Genomic DNA, 22,347 nt, shown 5'->3' on the forward strand with positions numbered 1-22,347 from the left:
TTTGTGCTCCAGCACTTGAGCCAAACTTCTACTTACAGCTTTTTGAAGGTTAATTGGAATTAAGAATTTAAGGGACTTTTCTGCCTGGTCTGGCTTTGAATTGCAATTCTCAAATCTCAGCCTCCTCAGTTGCTAGGATAATGTATGATCTACTGGCTTCCGTTTTTTGTTGTTGTTGTTGTTGTTTTTTGCCCGTCCTGGGGCTTGAACTCAGGGCCTCAGCACTGTACCTGCACTTTTTTGCTCAAGGTTAGTACTCTACCACTTATGCCACAGCACCACTTCCAGCTTTTTCTGTTTATGTGGTAACTGAGGAATGGAACCCAGGATTTCATGCAGGCTAAGTAAGCACTCTACCACTACCACTGAGCCACATTCCCAGCTCCCCCCCCCCCCCCCGCCCCTTTCTTTGTCATGATACAGTTAAGATTTACATATATTTTTTTCTTTTTAAATGTTTATTTATTTTGTCAGTTGTGGGTCTTGAACTCTGGGCCTGGGCTCTGTCCCACAGCTCTTCAGCTCAACGCTAGACCTCTACCACAGTACTCCTGGCCTTTTCTGTTTATCTGGTGCTGAGGAATCGAACCCAGGGCCTCAGGCATGCAAGACAAGCACTCTACTACTGAGTCACCTTCCCAGCCTTTTTTTTTTTTTTGTCATGATACAGTTGAGATTTACATACTTTTTTCTTTAACAATTTTTAAAAATTATTATGATAAAGGTGAATACAGAAGGGTTACAGTTCTGTAAGTCAGGTAACGAGTACATTTTTTTTTTTTTGACAATGTCACAACTTCCACCTTTTTTCTTCTTAGAAAAGAATTGAGCCAGGTGCTGGTGGCTCGTGTTGTAATCATAGCTATTTGGCTGGCTGCCATAGAGGAGATGGAGGCAAGGCTAGGTTAGGAGAAAAATAGTTTACAAGATCTCTTCTGGAACAATAGCTAGATATAGTGTAAAGTGCCTGTCAATCTAAATTAGGAGGGGAAGCCTGGTATAAGGCTGGTCAAGAAGTGAGACCCAATGTCAAACATACCAAGTGCAGCTGGGCAGGGATAACATGTATGTAAACCTAGTTATTCAGGAGACTGATATCTAAGGAAAGTGGTTCAAAGTTAACCCCAGCAGAAAAATCTATGATAAGCTTATATCCAATTAACTAGCAAAAAATAGGAAGTGGAGCTATGGCTCAAGTGGAAAGACTATTAGCCTTGAGCAAGAAAAGATAGCATGGGGCTGGGAAGATGGCTCCGTGGTAGAGCACTTGCCTTGCATGCCTGAGGCCCTGGGTTCGATTCCTCAGCACCACATAAGCAAAAAGAAAAAAGGCCAGAAGTGGTGCTGTGGCTCAAGTGGTAGAGCACTAGCCTTGAGCTGAAGAGCCGAGGGACAGTGCCCAGGCCCAGAGTCAGGCCACACGACTGGACCCCCCCCCCAAAAAAAAAGAAAAGATAGCATGCTTGGTAGGCCCTAAGTTCAAACAGTAATGGCACAGAAAAAACAAAAACAAAAAAGGACTGATGTGTGGCTCAGCAGCAGAGCTTCTATCTAGCAAGCATGAGGTCCTGAATTCAGTTCCCAGTACTGCAAAAAAAGTTATGAATAGAATTCCGTTTTCTAATATAATTTCATTTTCTAGAAAGTTATGTTGGGTCTATTTTTATTTTTCCTTCTCCCTCAAAGGAGCAGAATACTGAACAGTGTTAAAGAACTTGCCCAGATGATCAGATGTTGGCAAGGATTAAAGTGAACTTATACTGTTGGAAATGAGGATCCTTAACATGATTATGATTTTTGTATTACTTTTCTTTGGAACTCTCTTTTGAGAAAGTCTTATATTAGTTCCAATTTGTACCCTGTCTATGTGCTCTTCCATATGTGGTTGTCAAGATGTTGTTTATCTAACACTTAGTTCATGTAGAAAATAGATGTAACCTAGGAACTCTTGCTTAAGAAACACGATTAATTTCTATTACTACTGGACAAAGTACAGCAGAGGGTGCTTGTTTAAGGCCTCTGGTATGTCTAGGGATGTGAGCAACAGCCCATGTTCCAAGGCCTGCTTAATCAATACTGTCTCCACGAACAAATTCTTTTTTTTTGGTCGGTTGTGAGGCCTGAACTTTGGGCCTGGGCACTGTTCCTCAGCTCTTCAGCTCAAGGTTTGAGCCACGGTACCATTTTCAGCTTTTTCTACTTATGTGGTGCTGAGGAATCGAACCTAGAGCCTCATGCATGCAAAGCAAGCTCTCTACCACTGAGCCACCTTCCCAACCCGTGAACAAATTCTTTCTAAAATAGATAACAGAAAAATTCTTATTATCCTGCAGCTGTATTTACACACACACACAAAACGTGTGGAACTTTAAGCTTTTCTCTTCAATGCTATATATGTGTGTGTCCCTTCGCAGGTTCCTGTTTAACCTATTGTCTGTCTGATTTTTGGCATTATATTTTGGTTATGAACCTAGTATTTCACTTACGTTGCACATTTAAGATGTTAAGTCAGTAGATTTCTTGTTTTCCTTTAACTTGAAAGTTTCTATAATGTCCTATGGATTTTCTCAAGTCTCTTCATAAATGCAATTTAAAAGATTTTTGGTGCCAATCTTGGGCCTTGAACTCAGGGCCTTGGTACTGTCCCTGAGCTCTTTTGCTCAAGGCTAGTACTCTACCACTTGAGCTACAGCTTCACTAACTGCTCTTATTTTTCTTTTACTAAAGCTTTTTGGTGGTTAATCAGAGATAAGAATGCCATGGATTTGCCAGGCGCTGGTGGCTCACGCCTGTAATCCTAGCTACTCAGGAGGCTGAGATCTGAGGATCATGGTTCAAAGCCAGCCCGGGCAGGAGAGACCGTGAGACTCCTATCTCCAATAAACCACCAGAAAACCGGAAGTGGCGCTGTAGCTCAAGTGGTAGAGCGCTTGCCTTGAGCTGAAGAGCTGAGGGACAGCGCCCAGGCCCAGAGTTCAAGCCCCACGGCCGACAAAAAAAAAAAAAAAAAAAAAAAAAAAAGAATGCCATGGATTTTACTGCCTAGGCTGGCTTAGAACCACAATTCTCATATTGCAGCCTCTTGAGTAGCAAGGATTATAGGCATGAGCCACTGGCACCTGGAAATAAATGCAATTAAAATTCTAATCAGTTCTGGATTTATGTATTCTCCAGACATTCTCAAACATTCCTAAATATGCTGTGTCCTTCATCTTTCCTCCATTCTGAGTTGATGTCATGGTTCACTTCTTTCTTTGTGTATGCTAGAGCTTGAACTCTGGGCATGAGCACTGTCCCTTATCTTTTTGCTCAAGGCTGATGTCTTCCACTTGACCCATAGTCCCACTTCTGGTTATTTTGGTAGTTAATTGGAGATAAGAGTCTCTCGGAGCGGTGGCTCAGCCTGTAATCCTAGCTACTCAGGAGGCTGAGATCTGAGGATTGAAGTTCAAAGCCAGCCCGGGCAGGAGAGACTGTAAGACTCCTATCTCCAATAAACCACCAGAAAACCGGAAGTGGCGCTGTAGCTCAAGTGGTAGAGCACTAGCCTTGAGCTGAAGAGCTGGGGGACAGCGCCCAGGCCCAGAGTTCAAGCCCCACGGTGGACTAAAAAAAAAAAAAAAAAGAGTCTCATGGATTTCTTGCCCAGGCTGGCTTTTAACCATGATCACCCTAAGCCATGGCTCAAGTGGCAGAATAGTGCCTATTAAGCAAAAGCGAGATCCTGAATTTAAACCCCCAAGAACAACAACAAAAAAAAAAAAAAAAAAAAAAGAAAGAAAAAAAAGAAAAGAAAAGAAAAGAGAAAACAGAGCTCAGGCTCAGTGTGGAGCAGCAGATTTTACCATTTCCGTCTCTTCTTAGATCTCAGCCTCCTGAGCAGCCAGGATTATTATAGGAGTGAGCCACTGGTGGTGGTTATCTAAGCATAACTTACATGCACTGGAACTGGACATATGGCTCAAGTGGTAGTGTGTCAGCTCTGAGTGAAAAAGCCATGCAAAGAGAGAAAGAGAGGTCCTGAGTTCAGGCCTTAGTACTGGTGCACGCGAGTGTGCACACCCACCCACACCCACACCCACTCTAGTGAGTTTTTCAGTTTGTTTTTTTAACTTAGGTTGGCTTTGAACCTAGAACCTCCAGGTCTTACCCTTCTGGACAGCTAGGATTACAAGGGTGAGCCACAGGCGCTAACTCAAATTCTTTTTCATAAACACATGATGATGCAAAGTATATTGTATACACCTCTTGGAATTTATTTTTTTCAGATAAGGTCTTGTTATATTGCCTACACTGGTCTTGAACTTGAGGGTTTGACTATGTCTCAAAAACATGTAAATACACACACACACACACACACACACACACAAAGTCATTATTAAAAAGTGGGGAGCTATAGGCCATGGCTAAAGTAGAAGGCCCAGAATTTAAACCCTAGTACCACTAAAAAGAAAGGAAATAAAAAGAAAGAAAGAAAGAAAGAAAGAAAGAAAGAAAGAAAGAAAGAAAGAAAGAAAGAAAGAAAGGAAGGAAGGAAGGAAGCAAAGGAGGGAAGGAAGGGAAGGAAGGAAGAAAAAAGAAACGAAAAGAAGAAAGAAAAAGAAAGAAAGGAAAAGAGAGCAGAGCTCAGGCTCAGTGAAGAATTGTAGGTTTTACAATTTCAGCCTTATCTTAGTCTTTTCAGATTATGCTGTAAGGAATTTATGGAACAGATACAATAATAGGATACAGAATAACCTGTCCTTCTTCTCACGAAAGAAAACTACTTCTAGGCTTTTTGAGTGTCTTATTTTTTTATGAGTCAAGACCGACACAGTTTTGTTTCTAACAGAACAAAAGTAAAAACAAACTTCAAATAAATATTTTTTTAATTTTTTTTTGGGGGGTCCGGTCGTGGGGCCTGAACTCTGGGCCTGGGGTGCTGTCCCTCAGCTCTTCAGCTCAAGGCTAGCGCTCTACCATTTGAGCCACAGCGCCACTTCTGGCTTTTTTCTTTTTGCTTATGTGGTGCTCAGGAATCGAACCCAGGGCCTCAGGCATGCAAGGCAAGCGCTCTACCACTGAGCCACCTTCCCAGCCCCAAATAAATATTTTAATTATGTTATCATACAAAGTAGAACAGAGTTGTATATGTACCTACACAAGCATCCATATGTATGTATATACATATAAAACTATGCAATCATATACAAAGTATAAAGAGAATATACAGAAAAGTTTGTAGTAGGATACTGGCATGTCTCCTCATTACTTTGTAATACACTCAATGCAACACTGTAGTAGGTAGATGGGATTGCTTTAGAGCTAGAGAATCTTATATAAATGAATTTGTTCCAGGGCTTCTCTGTCAATATCCTTTTGTGGGTATACCTCATAGTTCAGTGGTACCTCTTCAACCCAGAGGGATAACTCTATATTGGTCTGGGAAAGAGAAGAAAACAAACAAACATTGAAAACTGCACAATGAGCCACTGTCTGGAATTTCCTAAAGCCATCCTATCACAGGACTTGACATTGTAGATTTTATTCTGTGGAGCCACATAAATACTTTTGAATTGTACTACATGGCAGGTTTATTCTGATTTTAGAACTCGAAAGAATCAAATATAGAATAATTATTTTCATGTAGTAGGTAGAGTGAAATAAGTGCATCAGGCTTAAACAACAGTGGACTAAAACAACAATGGGAGTACACAGAAAACACAGCATGGCTGTTCAGAGATCCCCAGTAGTGGTGGGAACAGCCTTCATGAGACCCATCCCCCCACAAACACAAATCCCTGCCACAGAAACTGAGGCACCACGGCACAGAAAGCTCTCTTGAGGAGGAAAAAAATATAGTTATCAAGAATTTACGTAGACTCGTTTTAAAGATTATGGCTTTTTAAAAATATTAAGCCATTTCGAATGGTTGTTTGGAAAGATTTATGTATTTAGTATGAAAGCTGTTATTCTAGCAAGTGAAAAACCACTAAATTACTCCACACAAATGGGAGACACAATAAATAACGGTTTTGCTTTAGTTATTATTCCAAATAGGGAAAACTCTTGGATGGCCTGATCCTCCTATTTATATCTTCCATATAGCTGGAATGACTGGTGTGTAACATTATGCTCAGCTTATTGGTTAAAATAGGGTCCCTATTTTTTGCCTGGGCTGGCTTCAACCAGTGATCCTCTTAATCTCTACTTCTAAAACAGCTAAAATTATAGGGATTAGCTATCACACTGGATATTTTAAAAAGTATTTTAGCTTTTTGTTTTGAGAAAGGGGTCTCTCTCTCTCTCTCTCTCTCTCTCTCTCTCTCTCTCTCTCTCTCTCTCTGTGTTACCTAGGCTGGTCTTGAATTTTGTGCAAAAGAGATATGAGATCTCTCACAAAGCTGGAACTAAATGCGTGGTCTACTACTCCTGGATATGATATGGTGTTATGTCTCTTACAGATATATTCACTAGTGTTGGTTGTCTTGTTTTTTTCCTTACTTTTTTTTCTCCCTAGAGCTGAGGACCAAACTCAGTGCTTGCACTTGCCAGGCAAATGCTCTTCCACTGAGCTAAATTCCCAATCCCGGCTAGTGTTTGGTAACTTAAAACTATTGCCACCTAATTTAAAAAGTTGAGAAGCAAGGGACTCAATCTATATTTAGATGTGAAATACATTTCAGGGGCTGGGAAGGTGGCTCAGTGGTAGAGTGCTTGCCTTGCATGCATGAGGCCCTGGGTTTGATTCCTCAGCACCATGTAAGTGGAAAAAGTCAGAAGTGGTGTTGTAGTTCAAGTGGTAGAGCACTAGCCTTGAGATGAAGAGCTCAGGGACAGCGTCCAGGCCCAGAGTTCAGGCCCCATGACCGACAAAAAAATAAAAATTAAAAAATTACAAATAAATACATACATATATACATATACATATATATTTCAGGACTTTTGAGATCAGGAAATAAACCAAAAATCTATAGTTAAGCAATAATATTGGTCAATACTGGTACCAGTGGCTTACCCCTGTAATACAGCCAACTTGGCAATTGGAAGATCATGGTTTGAGGCCAGGCTGGGCAGAAAACTCTGTGAGACTCCATCTTAACAGAGGGAAGCTAGATGCAATGGTGTCTGTCTGTCATCCCAGAACCAACAAGGAAGCTTAAAATAGGTGGGTGGTAGATGAGGTGTGCATCTGGGTAGAAAGTGAGACCCTAACTCAAAATTAACCAGTTCTAAAAAGGTCTGGAGGTATGACTCTGTGGCACAGCACCTGCCTAACAAGTGTGAGGCCTGTAGTGCAAACACCAGTAACAGAAGAAAAAAAAAGCAGCAGCAAAGAACTTTGGCAATGAAAGTGCTAGAAAAGTATGCTGGGCACTAGTGACTAATGCTTCTCTACCCCTATGTAGAAGTCTGAGAAAGAGAGGACTGTGATTCAATGCTAGTCAGGGCAGAAAAATTCACAAGCCCCCCCCCTTTTTTTTTGCTAGTCCTGGGGCTTGAACTTAGAACTTGGGCTCTGTCTTTGAGCCTCTCTGTACTCAAGGTAACATTCTACCACTTGAGCCACAGACTCACTTCTGGCTTTTTCTGATTTTATGGTACTAAGGAATCAAACCCAGAGCTTCATGCATGCTATGCAAGCACTCTATCACTAAGCCACATTCCCAGCCATAAAACCTTTTTAACCCACAGCTAGACACAGTCATGTATGTCTGTCATCCCAAGCTACGTGGGAGGCTGAGATTGGAAGAATCATGGTTCAAGACACACATGTATGGAAAAACAGAACGAAATTTTGTATAGTTATTATATACTAATTTTTAAAAAGTGGCTTACATACTTGAAGACCTGAAAGAGAATCTTCAAGACTTGGTACTGTCACTAATAATGATCCTTTTTTCCTTACGTTGTGGCTGATATATTCCCAGGCACTACAATACGTTAAAAACAAAAACAAAAACAAAAACATACATTAGAGAACAATAATAAGCTATTACTACCCATCTACTAGAATGGACAAAATTGAAACCACTAAAAACACTAAATGCTGGTAAAGAGGTAGAACAAAAGAAACTCATTCATGACTAGTAGGAATGCAGAAAGATGCAGTCATTTGGAAGATAGCAGGCTTGTTTGTTTTGTTTCTTTGTAGTGCTTGGGTCTGACCACAGGCCTTGAGCATGTTGAACAAGTACTCAGTCTGTAAACTACAGTTCCAGTGGTCAGGTAATTGCTACTAAAACTAAAAACATGCTTACCATGCAATCCAGGTATTGTGCTCCTTGAGATTTACCCAAAGGAGTTGAAAACTTATCTACACAAGCTGGGTGCCTGTGGCTCATGCCTGTAATCCTAGCTACTCAGGAGGCTGAGATCTGAGGATCATAGTTCAAAGCCAGATCCAAAGGAAAGTCCGTGAGACTCTTATCTCCAATTAACCACCAGAAAACCTGAAGTAGAGCTGTGGCTCCAAGTAGTAGAGCACTAACCTTGTCTCTGAGAAAAGCTCAGAGACAGTGCCCAGGCCCAGAGTTCAAGCCCCACAACCGACCAAAAAAAAAAATGTTTTGCCTTGTGGCTAGAAGTGTGACTCAAGTGGTAGAACAAATGCCTTGCAAGCACAAGGCCCTGGGTTCAATCCTCAGTATCCCCATAAAAAAAAAAGTATATATAAAATTTTTGCCTAATATATAAAACATGTTTCCTTAATAAAATAAATCTCATAGTTAAGGCTTAAAAAAGTTTAATTTGGAAACATTTCTTACATACCTTGTTGGATTTTTCTTTCTTTTTGTCAGTCATGGGGCTTGAATTCAGGACCTAGGCACAGTCCTTGAGCACTTTTGCTGAAGGCTAGTGAGCCACAGCTCTTCTTCCAGTTTTCTGGTGGTTAACTGGAAATAAAGTCTCAGAGACTTTCCTGCCTGGGTTGGCTTTGAACCTTAACCCTCAGCTCTCAGCCTCGTGAGTAGCAAGGATTACAGGTGAGAGCCACCAGAGCCCAGAGCTAGGATATATATTTTTTTTGGGGGGGGGGGTGGGGGGGGGGTCAGTGAACTCTGGGCCTGGGCACTGTCCCTGAGCTCTTCAGCTCAAGGCGAGCACTCTACCACTTGAGCTACAGCACTACTTCTTATTTCCTGGTGGTTTATTGGAAATAAGAGTCTTACATACTTCCTGCCCAGGCTGGTTTTGAATTGCGATCCTCAGATCTCAGTTTCCTGAGTAGCTGGGATTACAGACGTGAACCACCAGTGCATGGCTTAGGATATATTTTTGTAATGGATTTCTTATGGGAAAACTAACATACCTGACTTGTTGTGCCTCATTAAGAAAATATTCAAAGACGTTATTCATGATGATGACATCAGCATTTTGCAGAAGTGAGCCCTGGGTACAGATGTCTGCATGAAGCACCTACAGAAGAATGAGTTCATGTGAGAGAAGGGTGCCATATAAGAACGAGGTCCTGCTCAGTGTGGAGAAGTACCATGAGTGGTCCACACTTCTGATTGTGGGCAAGAGCAGGCTACGGGATTCCCACAGGAGTTACTTTCCATATAGTAAAACATAGAAATCTGCTAAGATTTGATTGTTTTGTATGGAATATTTATTGAATCATATGTTTTTCCTTTTATTTCATAAATGTTCTTTGAACTCTCAGTTCAGAGATTTTCTATTCTATGTTTTTTTTTTTTGGGGTCCGGTCGTGGGACCTGAACTCTGGGCCTGGGCGCTGGCCCTCAGCTCTTCAGCTCAAGGCTAGCGCTCTACCACTTGAGCCACAGCACCACTTCTGGCTTTTATCTTTTTGCTTATGTGGTGCTGAGGAATCGAACCCAGGGCCTCATGCATGCAAGGCAAGCCCTCTACCACTGAACCACCTTCCCAGCCCCTTTCTACTCTATTTCTATCACAGTTGTAAGAGTCAAAAGACCTAGTTTCAAATCATACCACCAGTTAGGTTTGTACTCTTAGATGGTGGGTTTCCTTCATAAATAAAATGGAGTCTAGATGTTAATTAGACATGTTCATCCTACTTCTCACAGTTCCCCTACTTCTTCAATCCCTATTCAATCGATTTGAACTCCAGCCATCATCACACTGCCTGGGTAAAAAAGAATCAGATGGTTTAATTCATTGTGGCAGCCAAGAAGTGTCCTCTCTAAGTTAAGAAAACCCTAAGGAATGCTGACAGTGCAGAGGCCATGGGACAAAAAAAAAAAACCAAAAAACAAAAAAAACAATGTAATCAACTTCTTTTTTTTTTTTGTCGGTCATGGGCGCTGGGCGCTGTCCCTCAGCTTTTCATCTCTAGACTAATGCCCTACCACTTGAGCCACAGTGCCACTTTCTGCTTTTTTCTGTTTATTGGTGCTGAGGAATTGAATCCAGGGTCTCAGGCATGTGAGGCAAGTACTCTACCACTGAGCCACCTTCCCAGTCCCCACCTCTTTTTCTAGGGAGTCAGTCCTGGGGTTTCCACTTAGGGCTTGGCAGCTGTTTGACAGAAACTCTGCTTCTTGAGCCACACTTCCAGCCAATTTTCCCAACATTTACTGAGTATCTCCTATGTGCAAGATACAATGTAGGGAGATAGAAACTACCATAAATGAGACACAAAATATATGCTCTCAAATATATTACAATCTAGTAATGGAATGGAAAGCTATTATACATAATTAACTCTATAAAAATGCCAAGAAGGGTTGGGAATGTGGCTCAGTGGTAGAATGCTTGCCTAACACGTATGAAGCCCTGGGTTCAATTCCTCAGTACCACATACACAGAAAAAGCTGGAAGTGACTGTGTGGCTTAAGTGGTAGAGTACTAACCTTTAGCAAAAGACACTGAGAGGGGCTGGGAAGATGGTACAGTGCTTGTCTTGAATGCATGAAGCCCTGGGTTCAATTCCTGAGTACCACATAAATAGCAAAAGCCGGAAGTGGCTCTGTGACTCAAGAGGTAGAGTGCTAGCATGAGCTGAAGAGCTCAGGGTCAGTACCCAGGCCCAGAGTTCAAGACCCACAACTGACAAAAAAGAAAGAAAGAAAGAAAGAAAGAAAGAAAGAAAGAAAGAAAGAAAGAAAGAAAGAAAGAAAGAAAGAAAGGAAGGAAGAAAGGAAGGAAGGAAGGAAGGAAGGAAGGAAGGAAGGAAGGAAGGAAGGAAGGAAGGAAGGAAGGAAAGAAGGAAGGAAGGAAGGAAGAAAGAAAGAAAGAAGACATTGAGAGTTCAAGCCCAGGACTGGGGAAAAAAGAGAGAGTAAGCAAAAACCAGGTGAGAAGGGAAGGAAAGAAGAGAGTTCCAATAGTTATAGGATGGCACACGAGGAAGTTTTTTAGGGGCTCTATAGTTCAGTGGAAGAGTAGTTCTTTAAAATGTGTAAGGTCCTGAGCTATTCCTATCACAGAAGTAGAGAAAAGGAGTTTCATAATCCATCACAGGCTGCTGGTGACCATAGAAATTATAAGCCACAGGGCTGGGAAGGTGGCTTGCACGCATGAGGCCCTGGGTTCGATTCCTTAGCACCACAATAACAGAAAAAGCCAGAAGTGGTGCTGTGGCTCAAGTGGTAGTGCACTAGCCTTGAGCTGAAGAGCTGAGGGACAGCGCCCAGGCCCAGAGTTCAAGCCCCATGACCTACCCCTCCCCACAGAAAAAAATGTGGCTCAGTGGTAGAGTGCTTGCCTCGCATGCATGAGGCCCTGGATTTGAACTCCCAGCACCACATAAACAGAAAAGGCAGGAAGTGGCGCTGTGGCTCAAGTGGTAGAATGCTAGCCTTGAGCTGAAGAGTTCAGGGACAGCACTCAGGCCCAGAGTTCAAGCCCCACAACTGACCAAGAAAAAAATAAAGAAGGAAAAAAAAGATTATTATACATTACCATAAAAATTGGGGAAGGTTAGGGGCTGGGAAGGTGGCTCAGTGGTAGAGTGCTTGCCTTGCATGCCTGAGGCCCTGGGTTCGATTCCTCAGCACCACATAAGCAAAAAGAAAAAAGCCGGAAGTGGTGCTGTGGCTCAAGTGGTAGAGCGCTAGCCTTGAGCTGAAGAGCTGAGGGACAGTGCCCAGGCCCAGAGTTCAGGCCTCACGACCGGACCCCCCAAAAAAAAAATGGAGAAGGTTAGATCCTCTTTTAAAAATATACTACTGGACATATTTATAAGATTATGTCTTTGTTGCCTTGTATGTCCCTCCCCCATGGTATAACCCCTGTTTCACTATATATGATGTTGGTATATGTGGAGGGGAAGGGAAAAAACAAACTGTTAAAACAGGGATACAGGAGGACCCATTGCAACAATGAGATGTACAAGTCGTTATGTCCAAAAATGAACTTTACAACTTGGGGGGAAGGGCCTGGGTGGGGGGAGGATACGAAGGGATGGGAAGGGGAAACAAAGCAGGAGGCTACAATGCTTGGTAAGATATGTGCTCATTATCTTACTCATGTAATTGTAAACCCTCTGTACAGTATTTTCACAATAAAAATATATTAAAAAAAATATACTACTGGGCCTGGTGCTGGTGGCTCATGTCTATAATCCTAACTACTCAGGATGCTGCGATCTGAGGATCAAGCTCAAAAGCCAGCTGGGACCGAAAAGTCTATAAAGACTCTTATCTCCATAAACCACCAGAAAACTGGAAGTGGCGCCATGGCTCAAGTGGTAGAGTGCTAGCCTTGAGCTGAAGAGCTGAAGGACAGCACCCAGGCAGAATTCAAGCCCCATGACCGACAAAAAAAATATCCTACTGGGCTGTCTTTCCAGATTAGATTGCCCTTAACATTAGAGGTAGCTAGTACTCTGTGTCATCATCACAAGTAATAGATTCTTAGTGAAAGGACAGGACTTCTTTTTTTTCTTTTTGTTGGTCATGGGGCCTGAACTCTGGGCCTGGGCACTGTCCCACAGCTCTTCAACTCAAGGCTAGCGCTCTACCACTTGAGCCAATGCCACTTCTGGCTTTTTCTGCTTATGTGGTGCTGAGGAATGGAACCCAGGACCTCATCCATGCAAGGCAAGCACTCTACCATGGAGACACCTTCCCAGCCCCAAACAACAGGACTTTTACATTAATAAATTAAATTTCTGTTTGTGTGGTTTAAATTTTTTTCTTCTTTATAGCAGAAAAAGAAAACCTAACCCAAGGCATCATCCTTCATGAACTACTACTATTCTGTAGTATCCACAATAGCTTCTGTAAGCTTAGATAAAGAAGTTATGTGTTAGTGTTACATAACCCTTTTTAATATTCTCAAAATTTACAATTTAATGAAATAAATTATTAGCCAATTTCTAGAGATTAAAAAAATGTTGCTATCAAAACTATGGACAAAACTGAGAAAAAAATTCTACTTTCTAATAAATTTAGCGAGGAAGAAACATATGAGTGATAAAATTAGAACACTTCAGTTTTACTAGTGTTTTAAAATATTAAAGCCAAGGCCATGTTCTGGTGGCTCCCGCCTATAATCCTAGCTACTCAGGAGGCTGAGATCTGAGGATCACAGTTCAAAGCCAGCTTGGACAGGAAAGTCCTTGAGACTTTCATCTCCAATAAACCACCAAAAAACTGGAAGTGGTGCTGTGGCTCAAGTGGTAGAACACTTGCCTTGAGCTGAAGAGCTCAGGGACAGTGCCCAGGCCCAGAGTTCAAGCCCTACAACCGACAAAAAAAAAAAAAAAAAATTAAAGCCAACTTGGTCTGTTTCTACACAACCACCCAGAACAAGTTAAAAAGCAATGCAGAAGGGCTTGAGTTCAGTTAAGATATACATGGATAGGGCTGGGAAGGTGGCTCAGTGGTAGAGCGCTTGCCTTGCATGCATGAGGCCCTGGGTTCGATTCCTCAGCATCACACAAGCAAAAAGGAAAAAAAAGCCGGAAGTGGCACTGTGGCTCAAGTGGTAGAGTGCTAGCCCTGAGCTGAAGAGCTGAGGGACAGCGCCCAGGCCCAGAGTTCAAGCCCCACAACTGGACCCCCAAAAAATAAAATAAAATAAAGATATACATGGATAACATGATACATATTTTGACGTACCTTTATTCTGTCACTGAACTGGTATTTTTTAATGACCATTTCCTGCAATTGGCAAAAGTCTCCATTCAATTCTACTCCGTAGAGCTGTATAGCTGAACTGTAAAGGTAACCCTAAAAACAGGAAAATATATTTTGATGTAAATCAATTAACTCTGAAGTGTATTTATTTCTACTAGAATTTAAAAGTCAAACTTCAAAAAAAGAAAAAAAAAGCAGACACAAAATAAAAAAATCAAATGTAAGAAAAGTCCAATGAAGTAAATATAAAATGAAACATCTTGATTATGTAAAACTTATGACATCTAGAACTCTGCTATACTACAATCAAGGCCTTGGTTGTAGTTTATTAGTTCCCATCATGGATTTATAATTTTATATTGATTTCTTAATTTTCCTGAGAAAAAACTGGGGTATTTAACAAAGCTGGAAATAAGAAAAAGATTACATACAGTTTCTCTACTACCCAATTTCTAGAGAAGTTACATCAAAAGAAAGGAAGAAACGAAGCCAGGCTCCAGGGGCTCACGTCTGTAAATCCTAGCTATTCAGGCGGCTGAAATCTGAAATCAAAAAAGCCAGAAGTGGCGCTGTAGCTCAAGTAGTAGAGTGCTAGCCTTCAACACAGAGGCTCAAGGATGGCACCTGGCCCTGACATCAAGCCACAGGACCAGTAGAAACTACAACAACAACAATAACAACAACAACAACAACAAAACACCAAACCAAACCAAACCAAAAAACAAACAAGAGGCAGAAATAGATTGATAATTCATGCAGAGTCACTGGGGAAGGTGACCTGAGTCAGGACAATGACTGATGGAAGGCTGCCTGGTGCCTAGCCAAGTTAACTAACCAATTACTAAGAAGGATGGTCAAGAATTGATGATCTGGCTGGATGCCAGTGGCTCACACCTATAATCTTAGTTACTCAGGAGGCTGAGATCTAAGGATCAAAGTTTGAAGACACCCTGGAAAAGGAAGAAGTCCTTGAGACTTTTATCTCTAATTAACTACCAAAAAAGCTGTAAGCAGAGCTGTGGATCAAGTGGTAGAACACCAGGCCTAGAGTAAAAAATCTCATGGACAACACCCAGGCCCTGGGTTCAAGCCCCAGGAAAACACACACACACACACACACACACACACACACACACACACACACACACACACACACACACACACACACACACACACACACACACACACACACACACACACACACACACACACACACACACTCCCTCCCCACACAAACAAAAGAGTTATTTATTTTAGTTCCAATAGCAAGAAAATAATTTAAATAATTTGGAAGTGCATAGTAATTTTCTAAGATTCATTTGAATATAAACAACATTAAATCCCAATCTATAGCTCTATTAAGAATTTTCAGAATAGGGCTGGGGAGGTGTCTGGGTAGAAGAGTGCTTGCCTTGCATGCATGAGGCCCTGGGTTCAATTCCTCAGCACCATATAAGAAGAAAAAGCCCGAAGTGGCACTGTGGCTCAAGTGGTAGAGAACTAGCCTTGAGCTGAAGAGATCAGGGAAAGCACCCAGGCCCAGAGTTCAGGCCCCACGACCACCACCAACCAAAAAAAAAAAAGAAAAGAATATATGTAACTGATTGAATCAGTGACCTATATGAAGAGAAACATCAATCTATTTAAATTTATCAACACCAGAACTATAACCACATAGCCAGAAATTTTATCTAGCATTATACTAATAGAACACTTCTTTTGTAGTCCAGCTAGGCTAGCCTGGAACCTGAGCACTTCTTTCCTGAGCTTCATGAGTGCTGAGATTATAGGTATGTCAGCATTTTACTTTCTCAACAAATCTGAATATTGATTAGCACCTGTAAAATACAGGAAACAATAATCCTAATTTCTATTGTTTTCTAAACAAAAAACATTGGACAAATGAGTTAGTTAGCCTCAGGAGGTTGAGGCCAGAGAATGGCTTGTGCCCAGGAGTTCAAGGCCAGCTTGGTTGATAAAGCAAGACTCTCATATCCAAAGAGACAGAGAGAGGGAGAGAGAGACAGAGACACAAAGACACAAAGAGACAGAGAGAACGATATGAATACCAAACTAATACCCCTTCCCCCCCAAAAAAGCACAAATAACTATAAACTAAAAACCAAGCAATGAAAATTTATACACAAATTTTCTATGTAGAACACAAGTTCTGCCAGGCGCCAGGTGGCTCACACCTATACTATATATATATATATATCTCCTAGCTACTCAGGAGGCTGAGATCTGAGGATCCTGGTAAAAGCCAGCCCAGGCAGGAAGATCCTAAGACTCTTACTTCCAATTAACCTCCAAAAAGATGTAGGTGAAGGCTTAAGCCATAGAGAGCTAGCTTTGAGCATGAAAGTTCAGGCATAGCACCCAGACCCTGAGTTCAAAAGACCTGGTTAAAAAATAAAAGTTTTAACATTAAAAATTAATTAAGCACTGAAGAGTTAATTGTTTCTGGTGAAAGCAGGCAATGCTGCTGGGAATTGAGTGTAGGTTTCTGGCATCATGAGTCTCTACTGCTGTTGGCCACATGTATTAACATGTCTACTAATAACAACCAGAAACCATGTTTCAGTGTTTTTTTTGATAAAACTGTTTCAGAACTTAGAAATTCACAGGATTTGAATTTAAAAGAAAAACTACACTGAAGTGGTAGTTCAGAACCAGATATCTACATTCAAACATTCACAGAAAATTGGAACAAGATTTGTCGTTTAGTTTGCTCATTACAGATGAGGAACTAGAGGTGTTAAGTGACTTGCCATAAAGCTGCACAATGACTGTTTTGTCAGTTTTCTAAGGTTTCTTAGCAAAGCCTAGCATACTATTTCATTCCAGCACAGTATAAAGAAAATAAAGGTAAGAAGACCTTGGAGACTGGCAAACAGCACAGTGTTACAAAAGTCACATGCTTATTTTGTTTACATTTGTCATCTGCATTGAGGAGGCAAGCTGGTAAAGGGAACCAAACCGTTGGTCTTTGAAATTCCCAACTCAACCATAAGCAGCAAATAGAATTAGGAGCTTGTCTATGTTACAGACTACTTTATCCTTATGCTGTTACTTTTTAATAAATAAAGCCAAGCTGTCACCTTGGATGGTGGCAGGCAAAGAAAGCTGTTGCTAGCAGGAGAAGAAAGTATTTTCCAAATGCTGCATATGTCCACAAGCTGGACTTTACCCCATAAAGGACTGTGCCAAGTCTGGAGCCAACGTCAACCAAGACCTTTCCCGACAGGTCAGGGAGTACATGATGATAAATGAACTTCAACTCCACGATGGAGAAGGAATGAGAAAGAAATCCTGGAGAATCAGAACAAGAGGGAACATCAAATTGTAGCTATTAACAATTACAGTCTGTACTTCTAATTCTCTTGCCTGCATTTATTTATTTATTTATTTATTTTTGGGTCCAGTCGTGCGGCCTGAACTCTGGGCCTGGGCGCTGCCCCTCAGCTCTTCAGCTTAAGGCTAGCACTCTACCACTTGAGCCACAGCGCCACTTCCGGCTTTTTTCTTATGTGGTGCTGAGGAATCGAACCCAGGACCTTGAGCATGCAAGGCAAGTGCTCTACCACTGAGCCACCTTCCCAGCCCCTCTTGCCTGCATTTATAAAGTATACAATGAAGGCCCTCCAGTTTATTCAGAATTTTTTAATTTTGTTTTTTAATTTTAATAGGGCTGGAACTCAGAGCCTGTGTGCTGTCCCCGAGCCTCTTTGTGCACAAGGCTAGTGCTCTACCAACTTGCATCACAGCACCACTTCTAGCTTTTTCTGAGTTGTTTATAGGAGATAAGAGTCTCACAGACTTTTCTCCCTGGCTGGCTTCAAACCACAATCCTCAGGTCTCAGCTTGTGAGTAGCTAGGATTATAGGTGTGAGCCACTGTGCCTGGTTTCATAAAATACTAATGGGATAAATTTGTATCCATCCACTCTGTGCTGTATTAGTGAAGAACAAAAAAAAGTTTGATATTTAAGAGACTACTAGATTATCCTCACAGACACTCAGGTGTCTGTCCCTTGCCGCGTGCCCTTATTTCCTTCTTACTGCTGCTGGGGATGTCCTGGGTTTTCCTTTCCTTTTTTCCTTGTGATCTGTTTCTGCCTAAGACAGTTTTGTAATTCCTACATTATCTGGCTTTCTCATCTTAGGCCAGAGCTAACTTCAAAACTACCACATATTGCTGCATACATTGTGAAGCAGAAAACAAATGACTACCTCTGAATGTGCATTCTGAAGTGCAAGAGAAGAGATATGGAAGGAGACTAAGATATCTCCCTAAATGGCCTTTATTTCCATTCCTTGCTTCTTTATTTGCCCTCCATATCCTAGTTTCTGTGATAGCCTGAGTCTGGTTTTCTTTTAATAGGAGTTAACCCCAAAACTCACTATGTTGTGTCCTATATATCCATAAAAGTCAGGACGGGGAGAGACCTTGGTTATAGCTATCAGAAGGCGGCAAAGAAAATGGGTTTTGGTAAGCCAATCTCTTGGAACAGAATATAAGTATGCCTAGGTTTCAAAAGTATCTATTGGGCTTAGGGTGTCATTATCTGCTTAGGATGGTGAGGTTTGTCATAGCAGTCCTTCTTCAGGATACAGAATTGTCATTCGTGTAGCTAAACTCCTTGTCCTATGAGTATTTGTCAGAGTCCCTCATGGTAATAGCTATTTCAGATTCATTGTAGTTATCTGAGTTGCTTTGGAAATCCAGTCATATTTATAATCTAAATTTTATGGGTAGAGGTAATATAATATTCAGATTTTTGTCTAAGTTCATCTGTAAACTTCTTTCCCTCCCATCCTCCCTCCCTCTTTTTTTTTTGTCTCCCTCTCCTCTCCTCCTTTTCTGTTCCCTCCTTTCCACTTTCCTCAGATCCCAACTTCTTGACTAGCTAGGGTTATAGGCCTGAGCCACTGGTGCCTGGCTATACAATTCTATAAAGCAGCCGGGCGCCGGTGGCTCACACCTGTAATCCTAGCTACTCAGGAGGCTGAGATCTGAGGATTGCAGTTCAAAGCCAGCCCAGGCAGGAAAGTCCGTGAAACTCTTATTTCCAATAAACCACCAGAAAACCGGAAGTGGCGCTATAGCTCAAGTGGTAGAGCACTAGCCTTGAGCTGAAGAGTGAGGAACAGCGCTCAGGCCCAGAGTTCAAGCCCCATGACCGACAAAAAAATAAATTAATTTAAAAAAATTCTACAAAGCAGATCTACTTAATTTGGCATTCTAATTCACTTTTTAGTTTTTTTCTCTATTGTTCTTGTCCAAGTCCTTTTTATTTATTTATTTATTTATTGTGAATTTCAATGACTTCAAATGGACATTATCCAGAAGTTAATCATATTTCAACATTGGAAGTAGTTAACCTTTGAGAAGAATATTAATCCAAGATCAGTATTAGAAGCACAAGATTACCTACCTGGAAAGTTGTCAACCTCTTGCCTAAGTAACAACTTTCAAGGTAAGGGAGCAGGGAAATGTATGTCTAAAGCAACAGCCTGGATAATTCCATCCAGTTTGAATAAAGGGCACATAAACAGAACATGGAGTCAGTCTAGTTTCCTGTTGCTGTAGCTGAAGGGCAGAGACGCAAGAAAGTTACTGTCATTGCTGTTGTCGTTATGCATCAGAGATGTTTTATTAGGTCAAAACATGGCCCAAAGCTTTTCTCTGCACTGAGTTTCTAACTACTATCACTCAACACTATTGGATCCTATCTGACCTCTCCCACAGGTATTTTTTAAGGAGATCATTTCAGCCCCCCTAGAAGTTACATTTCTCCTAGTAAACAAGTCAGCATGTGGTTTATACATCCATCTTTGTTGAGTAGGGAGAGTCGAAGGCAGTTTCCCCTGTATTTCATCATTTCACATTAATTCCTAGACTTAAAAGAGTCACCTCTGATTGAACAGTGTCTAGATGTTCTGGGGGACATTCAGTGGCCTAGAAATCATAGATAAAGTTGACTTATTTTCTTCCAAAAATATCCAATGACTTCAATGAAATCAAGGGCACACTTGAGTTGCCTACCTAGAGGGGCTGTCTGATGGGAGCCACAAGCCATGCAGTAGTTTCTGCTCATTTTTCCTTCCTCACATAATGAATCAATAAAGTCTTCATCATAAAGGAATGCATCAACGTGAACTGTGGGTTCTGGCTGCTGCTGTATCTGGAGGAGAGAGCAAAACATCAAAAGAAACAAAGTACAAAGAGGTCTCTTTTTATTGCTAAGGAAAAACATTAGTGGCTTATATGCCCAACTTCTGAGTGCAAAAACACAAGAGAGACAAGTTTTGATGCAAGTCAGGAACTGCTCTACTCATTTTATTACTGAGACAGTAATCGCTTTTTATTAGGCCTAGAATGATACAGAACATAGAAAGAAATATATAAAATTTTAACGGAAAGGAATATTAGAGATTATATTTTCCATCCTAAGTAGCATATTTTACAGACAAAGAAATTGATACTCAAGGAGATTTCTCCAAAGAAACTACCTTACTTATAATAAAGAATTTTGCTGGAAGTGGAGCCTTTGCTCAAGCGGTAGAATACTAACCACCTTAAGCACAAAAGCTCAAGAATAGCACACAGGTCATGCATCAAGCGCCAGGACTGGCACACACACATAACAAAAGAATTTTGTGCCTATAATCCAGCTACTCAGGAGGCTCAAATCTGAAGATTACGGTTTATATTAGTTCAGGCTGAAAAGTCCACAAGACTCTTATCTCCAATAAACTACCCAGAAAAAAGCCAGAAGTGGCTCTGTGGCTCAAGTGGTAGACCACCAGCCTTGAGCACAAAGAGGCTCAAGAAAAGCACCCAGACCCTGAGTTCAAGCCCTAGGAAAAATAAAAAGAATTTTGCACAGATACCTAAAAATTTTACAGATAGTCTCACACACGCATAAAAATGCCGTATGTGTTAAAATCAAGTATGCATATACAAAAAGATCAGAAAGAAATCTAGGGGGCTGGGAAGGTGGCTCAGTGGTAGAATGCTTGCCTTGCATGCATGAGGCCCGGGGTTTGATTCCTCAGCACCACATAAGCAGAAAAAGCAGCCGGAAGTGGTGCTATAGCTTAAGTGGTAGAGTGTTAGCCTGGAGCTGAGGAGCTCAGGGACAGCAGCTAGGCCCAGAGTTCAGGCCCCATAACTGGCCAAAAATCAATCAATCAATCAATCAATCAATCAATCAATCAAGGAAGATAAAATATTTTATTTGGTCCCAATATTTTTTTTTTTTGGTCCAGCCACTTCCGGCTTTTTTTCTTTTTTCTTATGTGGTGCTGAGGAATCGAACCCAGGGCCTCATGCATGCAAGGCAAGCGCTCTACCACTGAGCCACCTTCCCAGCCCCTTGGTCACAATATTATGGGTCAATTTTTTATTAAAAATCTTTATTAAACAGAAGGGTTACAGTTACATAAGTAGGAAAACTACATTTCCTCTAGGATAATGTTATTCCGTCCCTTATTCTTTCCCATCAATTATTAGTGTATAATAAATGCTTTTATCCTCCAACCCAAGTACACTAATTTTATTTAATGTACTTACTTTTTGAAGAGCTAGATGTTCTGAAGAAAGCATGGTTTCTAGAGGCAAGCAATTCCGAAGGTCATCTGCTATGTTTTTCAACATAATGTCAGTATTATCGTGTATGAATTCATCAAAGTCTCCTGGGAAAAGAAGAAAATAGCTCTTATACTTGTAGTCATACCTAGATCAAATGATTACCATGAGTATATTTTCCAGTAGATAGCTTCAGTTTAGAGCCAGGCACTGGTGGCTCATGCCTGTAATCCTAGCTACTCAGGAGGCTGAGATCTGAGGATCGTGGTTCAAAGCCAGCCTAGGCAGGAAAGTCCATGAGATTCTTATCTGCAATAAACCATCAGATCTCATCCCTGAGTTCAACAAAATGTCCTAAGATTTGGCACCCACATCATTTTATTTATTTATTTATTTTTGGATCCAGTTGTGGGGCCTGAAGTCTGGGCCTGGGCGCTGTCCCTCAGCTCTTCAGCTCAAGGCCACAGCGCCACCTCCAGCTTTTTTCTTTTTGCTTATGTGGTGCTGAGGAATCGAACCCAGGGCCTCATGCATGCAAGGCAAGCGCTCTGCCACTGAGCCACCTTCCCAGCCCTTGGCACCCACTTTATACTAAAGTTGATAACAATCATATTATGCCTGACATTGGATGTTCTAGTAGGAGAGAGGGGAAAGGAAGCTCTATACTTGAACCATTCACTCTTACAGCATGCAAAATTTCTCACCC

The 22,347-nt window shown here is 41.3% G+C and overlaps 1 protein-coding gene across 1 annotated transcript in view; it reads right to left on the minus strand.

Annotated features, from left to right (window-relative positions):
- Positions 1–4,763: 4,763 nt before the first annotated feature.
- Positions 4,764–22,347, minus strand: part of LOC138830257 (uncharacterized) — a 33,369-nt gene continuing 15,785 nt past the window's right edge. The window contains exons 2-8 of the mRNA XM_070026662.1: positions 21,627–21,748; positions 20,097–20,235; positions 17,239–17,360; positions 14,031–14,141; positions 9,293–9,399; positions 7,823–7,913; positions 4,764–5,421 (exon numbers count right to left, since the gene is read on the minus strand). Of these exons, the coding sequence (XP_069882763.1) occupies positions 5,305–5,421; positions 7,823–7,913; positions 9,293–9,399; positions 14,031–14,141; positions 17,239–17,360; positions 20,097–20,235; positions 21,627–21,748 (809 nt within the window). The 3' untranslated portion in view covers positions 4,764–5,304. The remainder of the gene's footprint in view (positions 5,422–7,822; positions 7,914–9,292; positions 9,400–14,030; positions 14,142–17,238; positions 17,361–20,096; positions 20,236–21,626; positions 21,749–22,347) is intronic.

Source organism: Dipodomys merriami, unplaced genomic scaffold (genome assembly GCF_024711535.1).
Source record: "Dipodomys merriami isolate MVZ:Mamm:240054 unplaced genomic scaffold, mDipMer1.0.p SCAF_1, whole genome shotgun sequence".
Lineage (NCBI taxonomy): Eukaryota > Metazoa > Chordata > Mammalia > Rodentia > Heteromyidae > Dipodomys > Dipodomys merriami.